This window comes from Vidua chalybeata, chromosome 6, assembly GCF_026979565.1.
Source record: "Vidua chalybeata isolate OUT-0048 chromosome 6, bVidCha1 merged haplotype, whole genome shotgun sequence".
Classification (NCBI taxonomy): domain Eukaryota; kingdom Metazoa; phylum Chordata; class Aves; order Passeriformes; family Viduidae; genus Vidua; species Vidua chalybeata.
Window position 1 is genome coordinate 6,424,664 of NC_071535.1, and position 21,154 is coordinate 6,445,817.

The 21,154-nt window shown below is 40.7% G+C and overlaps 1 protein-coding gene across 1 annotated transcript in view; it reads right to left on the reverse strand.

Moving 5' to 3' along the window:
- KCNH5 (potassium voltage-gated channel subfamily H member 5) overlaps positions 1–21,154 on the reverse strand; it is a 148,207-nt gene that overhangs the window by 30,874 nt on the left and 96,179 nt on the right. The window contains exons 8-9 of the mRNA XM_053945655.1: positions 19,322–19,521; positions 7,759–8,011 (exon numbers count right to left, since the gene is read on the reverse strand). Of these exons, the coding sequence (XP_053801630.1) occupies positions 7,759–8,011; positions 19,322–19,521 (453 nt within the window). The remainder of the gene's footprint in view (positions 1–7,758; positions 8,012–19,321; positions 19,522–21,154) is intronic.

Consider the following 21,154-nt stretch of genomic DNA (forward strand, 5'->3'; position numbering starts at 1 on the left):
TTTTCACTTGCAGGGGATGTTCAGAGCTCCAGGGGAAGTGCTGCTGGGGCTGAGCTGGGAATGCAGAGGTGCTGATGCAGCCTGCATAATTTCCAAAGATTCTCTGGAGATTTATTGAGGCCTTAGTAATTCCTTCCCAAATCTGCCCTGTCCTGATACCTCCTGAATGGAGGCAAAGCTCTGGGAAACCCTCCTGCCCCTGCTCATAGTGCCTGAAGCATCACTGCAAGAAGGAATGATGTAAATTAGAGTGCAAGGGAACTACTTGCACTCTACTTGCACATTTTATACATCACAGAATCATAAAATTCTTTGGGTTGGAAAGACCTGTAAGATCATCAAGTCCAACCCTTAACCCAGCAATGCCAAATCTACACTAAAACATGCCCCTAAATGCCACATCTACAGAATTATGGAATCATTGGTTTGGAAAAGACCACTAAGATCATAAAAATTCAGATTTTTGCAACAGAAAGGAGCATAGACAGCAAGAGGACATGTGAAGGGTGTTGGTGGCAGGCATAATTTTTGCTGAAATACCTACACTGCTATAATTCTAAATACTATGTATGTGTGCCTGTACCTAAAATATACATATTTATTCATGCATATGTACATAAATATATTAAGGGGCAATTATATGGTATGCAGCTGTATAACAGGTCAGGATATTTCTATGCACTGCTCTACCTTCTATATTCTGATAACCTTGCCAAACAGCTTTGGGGGGACAGATGTTCTCTGCAGCCTTACACCATGGACTGACCTGCCAATTTGCCAGACAGGAGTTCACGCCTGGACCTTTCAGGTAGAAAAATTCTTAAGGGCTTTATGGAGCTGCTCAGGAGTTTGCAGATGGAATGAAAAAGTGTTTGAACTCAGAAACACTCTGTTTAAACAACACCTCAGAATCCACATGTGTATTTATGTAGAAGCAAAATTTATCCTTCTTCAGATGGGGACAGAAACTGAGCTAATAAATACCCAAGCCAACCTAAGAGCTTGATGGATCCTTTGGAAGAAAGTTTAGGCAGGCAGTAAAAGAAAAAATTCTTGGTGGGAAATAGCACTGGATAAAAACACATAAAGGGGACCAAGTCTTCTTAAGGAGGTGTTTTTCTGTGCAGCCTTAGCTAATAAACCAGCTACCCTTTAACCATTTTAAAATATCTCCAAAGCTTCATCAGTCACACTAGCACGAGCCAGACATGATGAATGATGTTGGCTTTCCATCAGGATGCACTCAAATCTTACACTGCTCATGAAAAGGAAAGGCTGATGTTGTTTGAAGATCAGTAAAACTGTATCACAGAGAGAAAATATTCATCCAATCAGCTCAAGTACCAAATACCATGAAGTGATGGCAGTATGCACACAAATGGAGGTCATAATTACATATATTGGTGTCTATATTCATACAAATTCATATTTCTGTGGATCTGCAGTGAAACCTCCTGCTGCAGGACAGACATGTCCCAGACTGATGTAGAAATCCAATGAGTAGAGAGTGAATCAGCTCCTGTCACCCAGAGCAGCTCCGTGATGGGTCAGTGAGCAGTTCTGCATCTCCTTACCATGGCACACTGGGACTGGTTGCCCAGGTTTACAAAATGATGCAATATATTCATGGAATAAAATCCATCTGTAGCTACTAAACACAAAAGATTTCCCTCTGGGTGAAATACAGTCCAGTGGAGGGTTGGAAACTTTCTGGGGAAGCATCACAGTCTCCTTACTTCACCTTCCTACTTTCTCCTGCACATCTGCTATTGGCCACTTTTGGAGACAGGCTGCTGGGCTGGCTGGATTTCTGGGTGTCCCAGTTGGAGAAAAATTTGGGAGGAAACAAATTTGGGAAAAATAGGGGATACCAGACCATAAAGTCACCCCAAGACATTTGGCTTAGCTGAAATGGTTGCTTCTGCCTAAAGAGGGTATCTGGAGAAGGTGGGGGTGATGCCGTGGTGCAAATCCATCAGGTGCACTTCCCATCTGGGACATCACTGCCAGCACAGCCCAAGAGGTGCAGAGATGATGCTAAACTGTGAGAGAGGTCTTCTTGCCCCTGTGAATGTTTTAGCCTCAGCTTTTTCTGGGGTATCCAGAAGGGCCAGAACTTCCTTGAAAATCAGATCAGAGCTGATCACTGAGCTGCATATAGACTCACCTCTATGGAACTGCACGTGAAAGGGCAGAATGGCAGGAGAAAACAGCATTTCCAGCCTCTGAGGCATTGTCAAAACAGTCAGTAAAGGAGCAATGACAAGTTCCTGTGGACCAGGAAACCCTGGTCCATGCTGGCAAAGGTACTTTGCATTATTTAACACAGTGCAACCTTCCCCATCTGCACCTGGAAACACAAAGGAATTACCTTTCTTCCACCATTCAGGACTGCTGCAAGCAGGGCATAAAGTCCAGAAAGATTTCTCTCCTTACCTTTCTCATTTTTAGTGCAAGTATCATCACTACCTCACACCCTTCTAGAAGCCCCAGCTCCTGGAGACAGTTTATTTCCATTTTGATTTTATAAAGAAATAGGTTTCTGTCCTTCCTGACTGAGGAAATAAACCTGAAAGCATGACCATTCCTACCACCTTGAAAACTCATGGGGCAAATCAGATTGCCTCAAACTGTTAGTCTGATTTAAAAGAACTGTACCACATGATTTTAAAATAATTTTCTTATTCTTGGGCTGGCAAGACTTTCAAGTTTTGTCAGTAAAGCATGCAGGTCTAATTCAAAAACATCAATTCAGAGAAAGGAATCTTTCTGACTCTGGAGGCTGTGGATCAAATCTGTAACACATTAGCTGGCACTAAATTAAGACTGATGTTTCTTATCATAATTAACCATCATGCAGAGACACAAAAATATATTAAATTTACAAAACAATATGAAAAATTCAGGTTTGTCAGCAAGAACTAATGAACAAGCATCAGCAGGACTAAATCTTACAATGGTACTGCAGATGTCAACCCAGACCTGCAAGATTTGACTGATTCCAAGGCACCTAAGAAGAACTGCACAGTGCAGACCAGCAAATCACACTCATTTTCAGACCAGTAACCCTTCAAATATTTTGCAAAATATTTTCAGGTTCAGCACTTAAAACCCAGCCTAAATCATATTAATTATTTCAGCTCTGCAAGCTGAAAAAAATTCAACCCTTTCCTCTATGAATCATTTTCCTCTTAGTTAATTTAGAGCTTTAACTCATTGGAACACAGGGGACTTTTCCTATAGATGAATTAGGACACAGCCTGTTCCATAAATTGCTACCAGGTGCACGCTACTAACCTGGGGAAATATTCACAATTAGTCTGCCTTGGTCGACTTCACATGGAAAACAACACAAAAGTTCAAGTATAAATTAACAAGAGCTGATTTGACACAGGGGCCAATTCTTCCCACCCTCGTTCCACTTGAGAAGAAACCCAAGCTGCAACTAAAGAAATTAAAATCAAGCAATTAGCCACTAATACTGTGAGATGGAACCGGACTAGCAGGTTTTCATGTCACAGCGTGCACCACACGCCCAGTCAGTCTTGTCCTGCACAAAGCACATGCCTGGCTGCCCAGGCATGGAAATTCAAAGTGCTGATGCATGGATACCAAATATCATCTTGTTAATGCCCATGGATGAGAGTTATGGAGCTCCTGGGATTCCTGCTCACCCAAATGGGAGCTGCTACTTGATCTTCCTCTAAAGAACTTTTCTCTGTGTGATTTGGTGGGAGACTCAACCTTTTGACCTCCAAACACAAGTAGCATTACAAGCAGAAAAAGATTCATCCTTATTTTCACTCGCCATACCAAACTCAAGAAACTTGCTTTACTCCTCTGACACTGCATCATGTCCCCCTCCCAGATAAAAAAATTTGGAAATAATTAATGAAGCAGACCTTTAATAAGGTCTGGTTGTCTAATAACAATTAACAATGGGCTACTCTGGAATTATATGCAGAACATGCTGAGAATTAACATGTAATACATAAATGCAAATAACTGAATACTGTGGGATCAGGACCCTAAGCGTGGCTGAAACATGAACTATTAAATTTATATTTATTCTGACCTGAATATCATACTGAGTTCACTCAGCAGCAAACCCCACCAGGATTTCACTGCTCAATATATTTTTATCGCTATGCAGCTTGAGCAATATTTTTGATCAATTCCTACAATCAACATCTGAACGCAGTAGACCATTATTTTTCTGCTGAAAAAACAACTTCTTTAAAGCTTGTTAATCAATATGCCCAGTTTAAGTTACTGCACTACTTAAACACCCAGCTGTGCAAGTAGCAGGAGCTGGAAAGCAACTTTCAGAGCCACTTGGTTGGCATTGCCACCGATGTGTAACTCCTCATCAGGAGGAAATTCAGGTTAATTGCAGTAGGGTGAATTATGAGGTTGCCCTCTGGTTGCTGATGCCTCTTTTCATTAGCCTGGGGACTCCAAACTCCTGGTCCTCCCTGAGATCCTTTGCTGGTAACACCTCCCCGTGCAGAACAGTAGCAGTTAAATTGTTTACTCCTGCTTGAGACGGTGGAAAATTACTGACGTGCCTTCTCAGGGTCACCTCGCTTGCTGGGAAAGTTTGGATAATTAGAGACAAGACTGTTTGCCCTTCTCCATTCTCCTGGCAACTGCAGATGAGTTATGTTAAAATGTCCGTGTCTCCTTTTCCCCAGTGTAGCAGCACCCTGCACATGGAGTGCTCCCTGCTACAGCCAGGACATGCAAAAGGTGGGACACTGCCCTTGAGAAGGGGAGGTAACTAATGAGGGGAATATAATGGGGCACCTGGAAATCTCCTCTAATGAGTCCTAAAAGCTGCAGGTCTACAGTTGGAATCATTCTCTTACTGTTAGTGTTTCTGTAATGCTGATTGCTGCAGTGGCTGCACGTTTAATTATCCACAAATGAGAACAAAATCATTTGGGGGAACCAAATGTCACAGTGCTCCAAGTTGCCCTGTCAATCACCAGGCTTCACCTGATTTCAAGCACAGAGAACACCAAAGCTGGCACTGTTGGGGCAGGAAGAAAGCTGCTGAGAAAAAAGGATGGCTGTTCCATGAAGGTGGAAAAAAAGAAAAGCACCTGGACAGGATGCCAAGTCTCCTGAGGGCACCGTTTCTGCAGACATCCAGAGAGGCTGCATGTGCCAACTCACCCTGGCTGGAGGCAAGGGAACACGATAAGGGAAGATGGACAAAGGGAAAAAGCAGCAAAATCCATGGAGTGATTCATGCCAGGACCTGAGGGGGGATGAAGCCCTGCACTTTGGACGGAAGCACGAATGTCAGAGACGGGACATGATGCTTCTTAACCTGTTTTAATGTCCCTACCTGACTCACTTCTCTTGGATATTCCACATTTAAAAATACATCAAACCATCCATCTGTGGGTATTAAAAAAAAAAAACAAAACACACCTTCTCTCTCTCTCTCTCTTTCCTTAAGTAAGGCAAACAACACACTACAGTAATATTAAACTACATTGCACTATTATTTCCTCTGCAAGGAGCAGAGGCTGCAGACAGCATGTCCTGTTCATTCCTGCTCTCCTAGAGGAAATTAATGAGGACAAGTTTCCAAAGGATACTTATTGCATTTCCTCTACTCTAGGTCACTGCTGGGTGGTGGAGAAGACGGACAGACTGGCAGCACAATCCTGCAAGTTGACTTTCCCTGGGAAAACCAGTGAGGCAGCAGATGCTTGGAGCATTCAAAGCAGGTACTGAGGTTTTCCCATTAGTGAATTTTTTAAACCTGGTCTCCTGCCTAGGCAGATTCATGTTCCTTGTGCTTGAACTTCTCAAGGCAGAAACAGATCAGTAAAAATTATGTTTTTCACTGTCTGATCTGCAGTTGCTGTTTCAGGTGCCACAGCTGCCACTAGAAATGTCTTTGCAACTACATCTGGGAGAGATATTCTTCCACAAGTGAATTTTTAGGACTCAACATCCCATAATTACTCAGTTCACTATTCTGCTAAATAATCTGTCAGAGCATGAAAAAACTCTTCAGTGTGTTTTAGGACTACAGGAAGCAGTTTATCTTGCTTTAAGTTGCATTTACACGTTCTGCCAATCCCTGTAGTACACGATGAGCACAGCTCTGAATCATGGAAGAATTGAAGCCACTTTTGGTAACTAAAGGTAATTCATTTAACCAGACATGGTTAAAAGTCTCTCTAGTCAAATGGGGATTAACATAGATACTAGATTTAATACATCTAAAAGGTAGAAACAAAAAGTTCTTACTGTTGTGTCATCCCAACACACAATATTCATTAATAAATGCAATCAAGTTTTGCATGTAATCCAATAGTGATAGCTCTTAGTTCAGTAAATTACATACTTATTGTTTTCATTCTAAAAAACATTTATTTGTTTAAATACTGCTACTTCCTCTTAAGCCTTTTATTTTTTTTTAAATAACTGTAAGCAAATATAAGATATCATCACTGAGATTAATTATAAAAATGAAATGGTTCAGTGAGCTGGAATACAAGGAATAATTTCCTATGGAAATTGTTGATTTAGGAGCTTTCATCATAATGACTTCACATCTGAATATGGAAACAGATTCATTCTTACACTAAATCTCTCTTTTTTAAAACCTTAGTGAACACTAGAATACAGAAAGGTGCAGCAGGTATTTCCAAAGAGCATGAATGTGAGTTTTCCTGAACTCATACTCCAGCTGGGAAAATCCAAGGGATGCCCTGGGGGAGCTGCTCCCAGGCAGCACCATCCACACTCTGCCCAATCCCATCCCAGTCCCAGGCTCACATACATTTTTAGGGAAACACATCAGAAGGCCTCTGGAGCCACCCTTAAAGGGAAGAAGCAGCACAGAGCTTCAGTGGGGTCTGACAGCTGCCCTAGCACTAGGAACCCTCTGGATTTGCCCTCAGGGACTGACAGCTCCACCTTAAGAGAAGGCAAATATTCAGCAGGATCTGAGTTCTACAATAAATGGGTCTATTTGAAACAGGCAAGACAGGCTCTGGGTAGTTTTTCTGCAGAGCCAGCAGATTTTCCTCCACATAGTTCTGCCTCTGAGGAGGATTCCTGCCCCCACAGCCGTGCTGACCACTCAGTCCCACCACGTGCCACACCTTTCCCAATCCCATACAAGCTAACGAGAGTCTGCACTGGGCTCTTTCCCAAAACCAGACAGCACTGTGGAGGGAAAGGGTGATTTACCTAAATTCCCCCATTACTCAGACTTCTCATGACTGTGGTTTGATACATGGTGTAACCCCATCCCTTTGCAAAGTCAGATCAGACTCTTCTTGTTTTCTGTAAAGCCAGCTCACTACAAGCAAAAATTTTGCCTCCTTGCAGAGACTGTTTGCAGGTGTTATTCTGTGCTAGATCACAGACAAATGAAAATTCCAGTGCAAAGGTTAATGTGGAAATCCTCCTGAGGGAGTAACATAAAACAGTGTGCATTTCCTCCGTTTAAAAGATGTCAAGCACACAGATGCCATTCTCTTCTGCTCAGAGACACAGTGTAGCTGTGCCCAGTGAGCCATACTGGGCAGAAAGAGCACTCCCAATGGCACGAAAGATGAAGGATTTGCTTCTAGAGAAGGATCTCTGGAGACACAGCATCTCCATCTTATGACAACTGCTAGCTTCCCATAGTCCCAGCTGATGTTAGGCAAGACTCGTTAATATTCAAACCTCAGCAAAAGGAAAACACACACAGACCACAAAGCATTCCAGCAGAGATCACAGTACCTAAAATAGCCACCACCTCGTCGTCCTGGATGACTTCCAAGGATCCTGAGACCACAAAGCAGAGAGCATCAACACTTTCCCCAGCGTGGTAGATGAGGTCCCCCGGGGCACAATGGATGGTCTGGAACTCCACGGCCAGGGCTCGCAGGCAGCCGTCGCTGGCCAGCCGGAAGGCAGGGTGCTCGTTGAAAACCTTCCGGTTCAGGTGCACGCAGATGTCTGCTCTCATGTCCTTTGGGCAGATCGAGAGGACCTGGATAAAAGAAAAGATGGGAAAATAATCAGCTGGGCATGCGACACCAAGGCCACCGCTGTGTGAAATAACCGGATGGGTGGGTCTGAATGTGTGCCTGGGGGGGTCTTCAAATCCATCCATCCATCCATCCATCCATCCATCCATCCATCCATCCATCCATCAATCCAGTCATTTCATAGAGCTTCTGGTGGGAGTTTTATTCTGATTTGGGGTAGTCTTTTCCTACCCATCTACTGCTTTCACTTCGTCTGAAAGGGTGGTGTGGAAGACAGGACTGTTCTGTTACACTCTGCTCACTCCTCACAGCTCTCACACTCATTTCCAGAGGTGGATAATGCTCTGTCCTGTCTGTGGGTGTCCCTCCAGACCTGGTGCCCAAACTATCTGCCTGCTGCTATGCTCAATCCATGCAGGAGCACAGAACAGAGCTGAAGGAGCTCGAGGACATGCAAAGACAGACCATCCACAATGGAAAACCACCACATTTTGTTCACACTCAGAAAACCCAACTTTCAGAAGTCTTGATGTAGTGACCACTTACCAACACATGTCCAAACATACCCAGGGCTCAGTTTCAGTGAGATATACAAGAAATTACCTGCTCAGGAGGGCCTACTAGACTAGAAAATCCAAAGAGATTGGAGGAAAAAGGAAGTATATTGAAAACTCATGAAATGTAAAGTAAAGGTGAGTGATAAACTGTCCACTATGAAGACATCTTCATTGTAGATCAATTAAATAAGACCTTCAGCTAGTTTCTTACCTTAAACAGCTTTCCCTATTGAAACAGTAACACAAATACACCTGAAGAAAGAAAGTGAAAACCTGTGGGTCTTGTTGGGTTTGTAAACTGTGTTTAATATCTGCACAGCCTCCTAAACACACTAACATTCTCATAGCCCCAAAATGCACAGTAGCTAATTGCACTAAGAAACACATAAAGCCTCTTAATGTTTTTCCAGGATAAATGATAGAAAAGAGCATGAGACTAAGAGCACCCTGGAAGTCTCATATCAGGAAGACTGCAGATCAATAGTACTGATTAATTAATTTCCCATCATAAGGAATTAATCTGGCAGCTTGCTCTGCAGACAGTGCAGGAGACAGGGACACTGGGTTAATGAGTTGACTATCATGGAATAATAGCAGAGGGAGACTCTGGTAACCCTGACTAAGCTTTGAGGTAAATGGTCATGTTAATGAACTCAAGCCACGATTTTAATTTCTGTTTAATGCAGGAGAGGTATAAAACAAATTACTGTAAAGTATTATTAAAGCTCCTAAGGCACAGAATGTGAAAAGAATAAATAACTTTGATCTGAAGAAGAAGAATTAGAATTAGAAGAAGAAGAATTAGAAGAAGAATTAGAAGAATTAGAAGAATTAGAAGAATTAGAAGAAGAAGAAGAAGAAGAAGAAGAAGAAGAAGAAGAAGAAGTCCTTTTCTTATTCAGATAGATCAAAGTGCCTTTGGGATCAAAGACATAATGAATGCAGAAAGGTGAAACAAAAGTTATTTTCCCATTCTCTGTACTATGACAGTGTGTGGTGAGAAAGGGCTACTGTAACCATCTGCACTAACCTCTTCCACTCCAAGTGTTCCCATCAATCCCAGAATACCTGGTAAAATTATAGCCTGGAAGGCCTTGAATTAATGTTTGCCAATGCTACAGGGTATTTGTTCCAATGGACAGATACTCTTTCTTTCAAAACATATTGTTTCTGAACTATTTTTTTTTTAATTTTCAGCCAACAGCCAGAGAATCTATGATCTTGTTGAGATAAAAGACCTGCAATACTCATAAATCTCTTCCACATGTAGTTGTTCATAGAATATGACCATGTCACCTCTCAATCTTGAAAAAACAAGAGAGATAGAAGATGCTTTTTCTGTCTAACACTATGAAGCACAGGCTCTCTTTGGAAACTTCCCCCTGCATGAGGTTTTCTCACTTACAACCAACTTCCCAGAGCTACCAGATCATTAGTTTTTATTTTAGTTAACAAAGAGTAAGTCAATTTGAGTTAATGGTATTTTTCTGTAACAAAATGTTGTACAGAACACATTCAAATCCCCTGCATAAGTACCTTTTATCACAAAAAATAGTAACAAACACATTTGACAAGGCATATTCTCTATAAGCCATCATTTGCATTAGTAATAGTCTCTTGTCTGAGTCACTGTAGACCATATTCTGTATCACATTTCCATAATTTAGTAGGGGCAAATGTCAATTTTACAAACGTCGATTTACCTGAGTCATTCCATTTGCCAGTAGAAATATGGGCATGCCTTAGTTTCTCAGTAAAAAAAAAAAAAAAAGATTACTTTTGAGAGTGATTGTTTCACCTAGGCCTTACTTGTGAATCAAACAGAAAGTTTGTCTTTATTACAATAAAACAGAAACATGCCATCTTTCTTCATCTCAATAGTAACTTAATGAAAAATTCTGCTTTCTTTTCTACCATGATTGATGATTTTGAACATTTTTATCTACTCTTGGGCCTGAATCGTGGTTATAAGTTTTTTATGTCCCTTTAATACTTTCAGAAATTTAAGTGCTTTTGACTTAACAAGGCCACGAGCTAGGAATTCTCAAACATTGCTCTTAAGAAAAATGTCTGTGTTCATACATGACTGATTACCAAATTTCAGCTTTTCAGCTTCCAAACTGCAGAAAAAAATCAGTTAAACTGTTGCAGAGGTTTTTCCTTTAAGATTCTGAGATGTTCTAGGACCCTTTGTTTGTCTGGACTGTAAAATAATTGTGTCCCTCAAGATAAAATAATTGTGTCCCCCACTTGGATGCAAAGCAGCATATCATTTCCTCACAAATACAGACTTAAATACAGAGTATTAAAAGTGAACACTCAAATGATTATTTTTTTTTATAGACACAAGCAGCATATCTACCATTACACACTGTAATATGAAGAGACGGAAAAAAAATCCATTGCACAGAGAAAAGCCAGACTTAGAAAGCATAATTCAGGAATTTTCTGATGTCATGATAAAGTGATTCTCCTAATGACAAATCACTGTACAGAGATATATGGAGATATCAGTTATCAACGACATCAGCAGTAAATGAGTAATGATCTAAGAGTTAGCCAGGAACAAATATGCTTAATTTGATTTTTCTTGCCTGCTACATAGGCATTGAGAACAGAGAATGAAACAGATGACATGTAAAACAAATATTTAATAATAGAAGATTTGGCAGGGCATTGTTGACTGCTATAGCTAAATGTAGATACATGTAGGGAAAAAAGAGAGCAAAGATAGCAACATTCAGCTACGTGTTTACTGCATGCTCTTCAAATGAGCACTCCAAATTCAGATGAATATTCATGAAAATGACCCCTTACTGATAATACAAGACTTTGGACATTCTTATTGCTCTCACTGAGATCCCAGCATTTTTAAGGCAGCATGCAACCAAAGAAACACAAACTAGTAGCACCATGGCTGTCCCTGAGTCCATACTGTGTACAAATGCACAGATGTGGGTGCAAATAAAAAAAATTAGGTTAAGGGAGAGGACATCCTGCAATGCTCAGTCAGTCTCTTCACTGTGAGGGAAATGCCTCCAGCACATCCTGGTAACACAACCGAAGCTCTGCTGGGACATTGGTGATGCCCTGTGTGTTCTTTCAGCAGCGCAGCAAAAAAACACCAAGACAAATTTTTTAAGAGGAGATTTCCTTGGAGATTCCATGGCCTTTTGCAGTGAAGCATGCATTTTTTAAGGCAGGCAGGGTATTCAGGTGGCTGAGGGCAATGCTTTGCTAAGTGAGGGGTTTGGAGCACTTTGAGGGGACAGATGCATGTGCTGCTACAGAATGTGCTGTGTAATAAAACTGCAGCCACAGACTTTCCAGCCAGCTCTCCCCTACGTGCCCAGGCAGCATGAAAGAACTGAACCTGCTACATATCAGTGCAAAATCAGAGGAGAAAGCTGAATTCTACCCTGAGGAGAATCTTTGCTGGCTGTACCAACTCTGATTTTACAAGGAAAGAAGCAAGGCTCCCTGAACAGCACACAGCTATCCACAAAGACCTGAGCCACTACAAAGCTGAGGGAGGAGAAAAGAAAGCACAGAATAATATTTATCATCTTCTCTCTTTGCACAGGAAACTGAATCTCCTCAAAGCCAGTGTAAGACAATTGCTGAGCTCTGCCATCACCACCTGGCACCCAGCTGATACAGATCCCAGCACGACAATTCCCAAACCAAAGACTCAACAGCACCATCATCTCTAGATCATCTCATATGGAAAATGCTGACAGTGAGAGAATGGCTTGTGGTTGCTGCTAGAGATTGGGAAAGGCAGGAACCAGCTCTGGAAGACTCTTTGGATATTGGCACAAAATGTTTCACAGTCTTTTCAGCTCAAGATTTGCAGGGGTGGGGAATTAAACTCCCAAGGAGGCTCCATCTGATTTTTTAACTCTCTCGTCCATTTCCTCAGCATGTGCAGGCAGTTCAAGATAAGCTTCCTGAACAGCTCAAAGAGCTCTGCAGGGAGCAAAGATAATAAAAAATTCAAACAAAAGCGAATTAATCAAAACAAAAACTGCACAGATTAAAAGCACGTCCAAACAATATGTTTTAGGATGGGTTTACAGGTTTAAGTGTTTGTTAAAAAATCTTCCCCAGCTGGAAAACACTACAGGATGGCTTAGCAGGTGTTACAGAATCTGTTAAGACTTGTCAACAAAAAGGGCAGAGGCCAGTGAATAATGAACATTAGCTATCAATCCTCTTTCAGCACACAGGATTCCCACAATCTGGGGGTTGTAGGTAGGGAATATATTGACTGATGACCAAGCCAAGAGCTTTGACATTCTGTGGTGTAATAACTAGGACTGTTTCCTGAATGAGTAAGTGTAACAAATATCAGAGATACTAAAAATGCCAGCTTTGAAAATAAAGAAAATAAACTCCTCCAACCTCAAACCCATTTGAGGCCACAGAAAGGTCTTTTTATTTTGTGGAGAAAGACCACTCTGGGTTTTCAGACATATTCAGCAGTCAGAATCAAGGTCAGCTCTTTACAAAAAAACCCCACAATACTCACTAGGCAGCTGACCAAGTTACTCAGATTTTTAGAAAGATTTGGCTCATATGAGTATGGAATTCTATTTCAGGCCTGGCTAAAAGTGTTACATTTGGCATTGGATGGAGGCCAAAGAGACAAAGGTAAGAAAACAGCTGATTGGCAAATCACAGCATTTTTCTGTAATAATCAGGTAATCTTGTAAGGATCTCAAAGATGATGTATGGAGCTGAGCAGTAATTAACCCTGCATGCATTAGGGTAGTCTTTAACACATCACTGAGTATCTTGGCACTAAGAACTGAATGTCAGCAGCAATGGTGTGCTCTGTTTTAATTGCACTAAGATCCAAGGTCACTTGGATTTAAATGCTCTGAAACTGAGATCTGAAAATCACATCTAAGTTGAGTTTGGCTTCTTTTCTCATTAATAATATATGATCTGAACCAGTGATTAAAATGGATAGATTTTGTGGTATTGTAACAAAATTAACTTGTTTTTTTTAACTGATTAACTGGTTAGAGACATTAAAAAAATCCCTAGAAATTGGCAGTAGAGTCCATTAAATTCAGTTTGTCAACACAGATATAATCTGGCTAAGGGTTTGAAAATCAGGGCAAGATGAAAAGCAACAACATGTCTTTTAAGGAATCAAGTGGTTCACCAGCACAGGGGCTCTGTCTAATGCACTGAAAAGTAGCACACTAATAACATCCACAGATTATCCCAAGTAGTAGATCCCAGGTTGCCTAAAGGTTGCATATTTAAAGGTTTTATAGTTTTCATTTTTGTTGTCATATCTACAGCAAGCAAAATTATTGCACAGCCTTCTAATGGGGCAAGGGATAGCACACTACTGGGAAATCTATCCTTAAAAAAAAGCTTTTTAGATAAAACAAGGAAAAGAAACAGCAGAAAGAATGTGTCATACATCAAAGAATTTCTCAAGTCACAACAGTTTCTGGCACTTAAGGTCACCCTTGGAAGAATGGAATTGTTCAGCGCACTATTTCATTTTGTGCTTCCTCTGGAGGTGGCTTTATTTTCTCTCATGCAGCATTGTGTAAAGACACTCAGGGAAATGAAGGATGAAAACAGATGTGGATAGACCTTCCACGAGATGTGGTCAGGAACTTACAGCCCCTTTGTCTGCTCCATACCTTTGGTGGCAGTGCCCAGGAAATTGCCTGGCCCCTCCACTCAGGGACTTACTCCCCCAGGAATTAAGCTCGTGAGCTGCTCCATAGCCCTGGCATCTCCTCAAGCATGACAAGTTCACCATTTATTCTGTATTAATCCCAAGATATTACATCCAAGAGGCAGAGATAACTGTGAATACTCTTTCCTGGTCCTGCAGAGTGCATCCAGGAGGCAAACAATCCATAAAGGGGAAATAGGAAGCCCCACCAGAGCACAGGCCCCACTCACAGACCCGTGGGAAGGACAGCGAGATCTTGATCATCTCTCCTGCATCCTGCTCTCCAGAGACCTGTGGATTCCAACTGTACCTGTTCCTAGCTCAGCTCTTGTTGGTCATCCCTTGTCCCGATCTGCAAGGAATGACCAACAAGCTCTACAGAGTCTACAACAAAACAAAAATGCTTGTCCAAATGCTTTTTACCTGCCCTTCCCAGCAGGGAACTGTGTGCAGCTGTCACAGCTAATGTTGTGGAAGTTCTCTTTGGCCACAAAGCTTGGCAGGCTTCCACTCCTGGCCATCCACAAGGAAATCCAGCCAGCACTTATGAGCACCTCAGTGTGATGGGACACAGCAGGAATGGCAGCCTGATTCCTCTATTTGTCTCAGGGTATCACTAATTATTTCTACAGCTCTTGAAGCTCTTATTAACAGCAAACATTAATAAAGTGCATTGTCCTCATGTAGATTCATGTTTAATGAAGTTACAACCTGTGTCTATTTACCATAAACCCATCCCCTTTATGCAAGCTTAGCATGAATAATTCTAATAATGTGTTACGTTCCTGTGATTTCCATTTCAGTCAGTGCAATGTGGAATTGGCTTTCATTACCCCAATTGCCATTGATGTTCAGGTTGAAACTAAGTAAGATCACTTTTTTCTCATTCAACCTATGGCTTTTCTGAAGGAAACTACTGTTAAAACATGATAGACATTTATTTAATTGCTTTCTGAGCAAATTGTCAGCTATACAACAGCACAAAGGTCAAGATGAGAAAATCTTTGGGTTTTACAGACATTTCAGAGTGTTATCATTAGATAAGACCTTGAGACATCTGCATGTTAGTTAATGGTTGTTCTGCTTTCCTGGATAATGACCCATTTCTTACAGAAGAGCTAGTATCTCTAAATTTCTCATTTGCTGCCTGGATATTTTAATAAAAACTAAGATATTTGAATTCAGAGTGTTTCATATTCCAAATTATTTCTGCAAAGATTTTTTTAAATCTACTTAAAAATGGTCATATACACAGAAAGTACTGCCTCTTTTACTTCTCAAAAAACAACCCCAGGTTCTGATGGATAAGAGATACTGCTTAATACATAAAAGCTTTTCAGTTTTGTCATGTTTTTAACCCTGCTCGTTACTAGATGAGTAACCCCAAAATCTGCATCACTAAACTTAAAAAAAAAAAATTTAAAAAAAAATCCCATCTTGTTTGAGCCACTGTTACACCAGGAGATAAGTGTCCATGTATTACATATCTCATCCCAGCTGTCAGAGGAGGGCTCTCATGTTTAAGTGATTTAGGATTATGGATCAGAGGCCACTTGCTTCCCCTTAGGTAATAATAATAAATATGCTAATGCTTTTAGTGTCATTGTTAATTCCTTGTTTGTGAGCACTCAGAGACAGGCTGAAGCAATGTGGTCTGAAGGCAGGATTTGAAGATGAGTTATTCCCAAGGAGATCAGGGAAGCCAAAATTCTGAGCTTAAAGCACCTCTACTTCAGTGTGAGAGACCAAATCCTCTTCCACATAGAAGGAAAACACACTGAGGTTTTAAATTCTTTTCAGGACATTCTGCTACACAGGCAGCAAGGACTAGATCTTCACTTAACCTCCTCCACTCTTAACTTCCACTTTGCCTTCAGTTCTCATGTAAGGACTCATCAGTTTTGGCCAAAATCTTCTTTGGGACTACACACCAAATGTGCTATTCAGGAATAAATATTTGAGGCAGCAAATCAACAGATGTGAAGTGGTAGCAATTTCAATCAAGTTTTTAACTTATATTTTGATTTCAAGCACATCAATTTAAAATCTTTAATTATCAAAGAAACACGTGTTAACTCTTGCTCCATCAATGCTGGGATTGTTCAACACCATAGAAACCTACTGTAATACTCATGTAAAAATACTCATTCTTTCTTCTTGTTCTTTAAATTTGGGTTTAAAAACAAAGCCATTTCAATGTGTTGAGTGACTGAATGAAATGTACTACAAATTTATTATTATTTATTACAACTGGGGGCAAATGATGCTGCAAAACACACTCCAGTGTGACAATGGAAATATATTTGGAACAATTTAGGATGTAATAGAGTATATTAGGTTGAAAAACATCCTTGGATGATAGAAACTGTCTGATCTGTCTGATGGAAAATGAAAAGCTGAAATTCCTCAGTAATGATCCTGTGTCATGAGCAAGTGTGTGTTTTGCAGGATAATAAGAAGCTTAATGAAAAGTTCATAAAAATTAAGCAAAATGGGAAACCTTGTGATGCAAATATATCCTCATAACAGACTGCCCAGAATGTCATTACTGGAGCTTTGAAAATGAAACTGGCAGAAACCTCTAAGGTCAGGTCCAGGCTGTCAGAAGAAGCAGTGCAGAGAAGCAATCCAAGACGTGGAAGAAGAATCCCCTCTTCCAAGCTGGAGCACTGTCTGGACTCAGCAGCTCAGCTGCAGGTGCAGTGCATCCCACCAGCCCCTCTGTACCCACAAAAATAAATCTGCTGTGACACTGGGTACCTCGGGGTCCCTCTGCTCCCATCCTCTGGCTGCTCTACGTTTGGTGCAGGTGGATGCAATTTAAGTGCAGAGGGTCTTGCAGCAAGGCTTGAAGGGTTAATGAAAGACCTGAGGCAAGAGAAACCACCCCCCATAGATGACCAATCTCTAGGACTGTACCTCTGTTTCTATGATTTTTTCAGCTGGAATTTACAACGGTTTCTCATTTGTGTGGGTGATGTCATAACACCTTCCTGAGTGGAGATAAATGTAAGACTGGCTGCAACACAGCTTCCCAAGCTTTTGCTAAAGGCAAGGTTTTTGCAGCAGAAAGCAAACTGCCTGATCCTTGCCCTCGTACAGCCCCTGGGATGCTCTCTGCAGGCAGTACAGGCCACTGGAGCTGTTGCTTTTGCAAGGTTGTAAGGGGCACAAAATTCCAAAATATCCAAGCCGGTGCTCAAGTTCTTCTGTTTCTCTTGTCTCTGTTCTTCTGTGCCACGGAGTTTCCTGGGAAGCTCGATTTGCTGCAACTACTGATGTCCAGATGCAGAGGTTCCTGAAATCCTGTTTTAAACTGGGTTTGCATCCAGGCCTACGTTTAGGCAAGTCTTCACCAAGGGAAAATTGTTAAAAACCTAAGTCACAGATTTTACAGGTAAATAAATTATCTAGCTAAGCAGCCACTCCATCTTACAGACCAGAGAACAATGCTTGCCATGAGTCAGAGATTAGGGCTCTAACTGCGTTTTTATCATCTATAAAACCGGACATGCAGAAACTGTGGTAGGAAATTTCAGTAATTAAAGCATAGGTTCTCCTAATTAACTGCAAAGCATCATTAAAATCTAATGAAACTGTAGTGGAGTAACACAGGAATCTGGCTTAATAGCAAGGAGATAAATGCAAATGGCAGTTGAATTTTCATGTAGTTGGGAGTTTATACAATAGGACTGAATGCACTTACAGGAGTTTAGAATAGAAAAGCTCACTTCTAACACTTGTGAATCGGGATTAGGAAGTTAGGGTATTAGTGTATAAGAAGTTAGAATATTAAAGAATATGGCATACTGAAGCACAAGAATCAAAGAAATAAAGGTTTTTTGCTACTTAAAGTAGTTGTATTTATGGTGGTAAACTGAATTTCACAGCAGATGATAAATAAGAGAAGTGGTGCTGCATCAGCATGATGTAAGACTAAATTTTTCTGTGCAGAGACTCCATCCTGGCACATTTGAACAATCTGCATCACCCTCACCCTCCCATATTGCACCAGAGATCCAACTGAAGAACTTTAAAACTCTGCAAGCACATGTCAAAAGTCATCTGGCATCTGTCATGACTCTTCCTTAACTCCTTTGGACCCTTGGCCTTTAAGTTCTTAGGAGGGAAATCATGGATACTGGAGCTTGAACGCCTAATTTAAGCTGACATGTACCAGGTCCACAGGAGCCACAGGAGCATCACTGATCCTCACAGAACAAAAATCTGAATCTAAAACTGTTTTATCTTGCCTTATGTTCAAGGCATTGCAGCTGGAACCCTTCCCTCATCTGACTTCAGCTCTCTGAAATATCCAAGGCTGGACAGGCTCACTGCACTTGCAATGCAGAAAGAGTTCATGAGGACAAGCCATGAGGTCAGTCCTGGCATGTGATGAATCACTCTCCAAAGATGACCTTCTTAAACCAGCTTTTGAAGAAACCTGAATGAGGTTCCTGCTGAGGGCTAAAGTCCTGTAGGGCTTCCACCCTGGCATGGATGCCAAGGGTATCATATTCTCTGTACCTCCCTACCAAAGGCCTGAGGTGCCAGTCCAGAGATTTGAGCTCAGGGAGATCAATCTCTGCTGCCATCAAATCTTATGCTAATGATGCTGATGTCCCGGGCATCAGCAAAAGGTCCAAGCCAATCAAACTTATTTAACTGCAATGCACAGATGCCAATACTTATCAGGATAATACAGATGTAGTTTAGACATCAAATTATGTTCTTGGGCTAATTTGAAGACCAATTTCCCATTGATTTCAATAGTTAAGTACATTAAAATTATTTAGTATTTAGACAAACTAAGACTGGAAAGCAGAAAACATTTACCACAATGAAAAATAAAGGCATACATTAAAAGCAGCAAAACAGTCCATTTTTAAAACAATCATGTTTTTTTCCAAACACAAACACAATAAAGGCGTAGCATGCAGTTAAAAATTTGTTAGTAAATTATAAGCTGCTATACAGTCCATTTTCTAAGAAAGCACACAATGGACACAAACTCTTGCTACCTAAACTGTTACCTCAGGTAGTCATACCTTTTCTGTGTCAATTCCTTTAGACATGGACCAGGTTGAGACAATGTAATCCATGACTCTTTCACTAAGGCCTTTTGGGACTTGATATAATTTTAGGAAATCCCTCACGTTGTTCAGCATCTCATGGTACCGGTTGGTGTTGGCATACATTTGCTGGAAAATGGTGGTGACGTTTCCAAAAATAGTTGCATAAAGAAGAGCTGGAAAAAAGAAAAAATTGAAAGTAAATATGTATGCTCTAGTAAATGCTAATCATAATTCAAGGATAATGTCAGAGAATTTTATGTTTTACATTCTTACATTAGACATTACAGACTTTTCAGAAAAGAGAAATATTCTGGTATCTCATAATACCAATGTGCTGCACTACTTCTGTTTTTGACATTATCAAATACACAGAAATGTGCCTGTCATTTTTAATAATCTTTGCTCAGAGGTACTTTATAGCAGAATTCAGCTATGCATTTCCATATTGCTTTAAAAAAAAAACAAAAAAAACCCAAAACAACTGCAGCCTACAAATGGTAAGAAATAAGCCACTGTGAAAGGAGAAAATGCCTTTCATCACTCAGTGCATAATGTCTTCCCTCTACACAACCCATTTCTACCTCATTCCAGAAATCTCACTTTGTTTCAAACCAATTTACTATTGTACATCACCCCTACGTGAGAGGTGGCATTTTTAAAGAAACATGGTGTTCTCCTAGAACCTCTCTAATAGAAGAACTGTACTTCCATTTCACACTGTGATATTTATGTGTCCAGGTAGAAATCAGATGTCGAAGTTCATCACAAATACAGGATTCAAACCAAACAAAGTCACACAATATGTAGCAGAAATGAACACAAGATTTCTGTTTAAGAAAACAGAGCAGAATAACAGTCTGTGTGATGTTGCAAGGGCAGGTTTTTTCCTTGCTTTTCTGATTGCTGTGTCATATCTGCAAGCTACGGAAAGATTTTCTATACCACTGTATCCATTCAGACATATATCAACGCTTAAGAGTACAAGCACATGGATTATAAAAAGTTTAGATGGATGAATGCCACATGATTTTTTTATTTCTTTAGCCTTCTCTGCTCTTTTGGACTTTTGCAGCAGGACAAACCTGATGAAATATCACTTCTCTTAAGTGCAACATCCCTCATCCTTTTGAACAGTTGCTGATTTATCATGCACTCATCTCATCAGGTATGTGAGGGCACAATATCCCTGATGTTAGATGCTACTGCAAAATTATTACAAATGTATGGAGAAGCCCTAATTGCCCCCAAAATGTTGTTTTTCTGCAGGAGTAAATTCCTACAACCTCTAAGTACAGCTAGACTGCATCTGCAAATCCAATGTCTACAACCAAACTGGCCATGCAGACCTACCCAGAGCACACAGGCTGATTGAAAATGTGCCCTGCAAGACTGGCATAAAGAGATGCACCTCTGTCACCTGCCAGGTAGGAAACAGCTAAGGATGCCTTGGTGAAAACAGCTTGTCTGAAGTAACTGGCACGTATTACCTCCTCTTGGAAGTGTAGAAAAATATAAAGCCAGAGAAGAAATTCTAGTTGTGTCTCATGATATATAGTCCTGGAAAAGTTGTACTTAAAAAAAAAATGTTTCTTCAAGAAATTATGGGTAGAATCAAGCACAAAAATCCCTGTAAACACCACCCAGCAATACCTCACTAAGCCAGAATCCACCAGGCTCTGGAGTCTGCATAGACAAACTCAGCATTACTTTTCTCTGTTGGAAACCAAAGCCTTCCTTTCGAATTGGAAATGGTAAAAATGGTTGAGTTCATCCAAATGCTCCATTTCTCTCACAGCTGGGGAATCT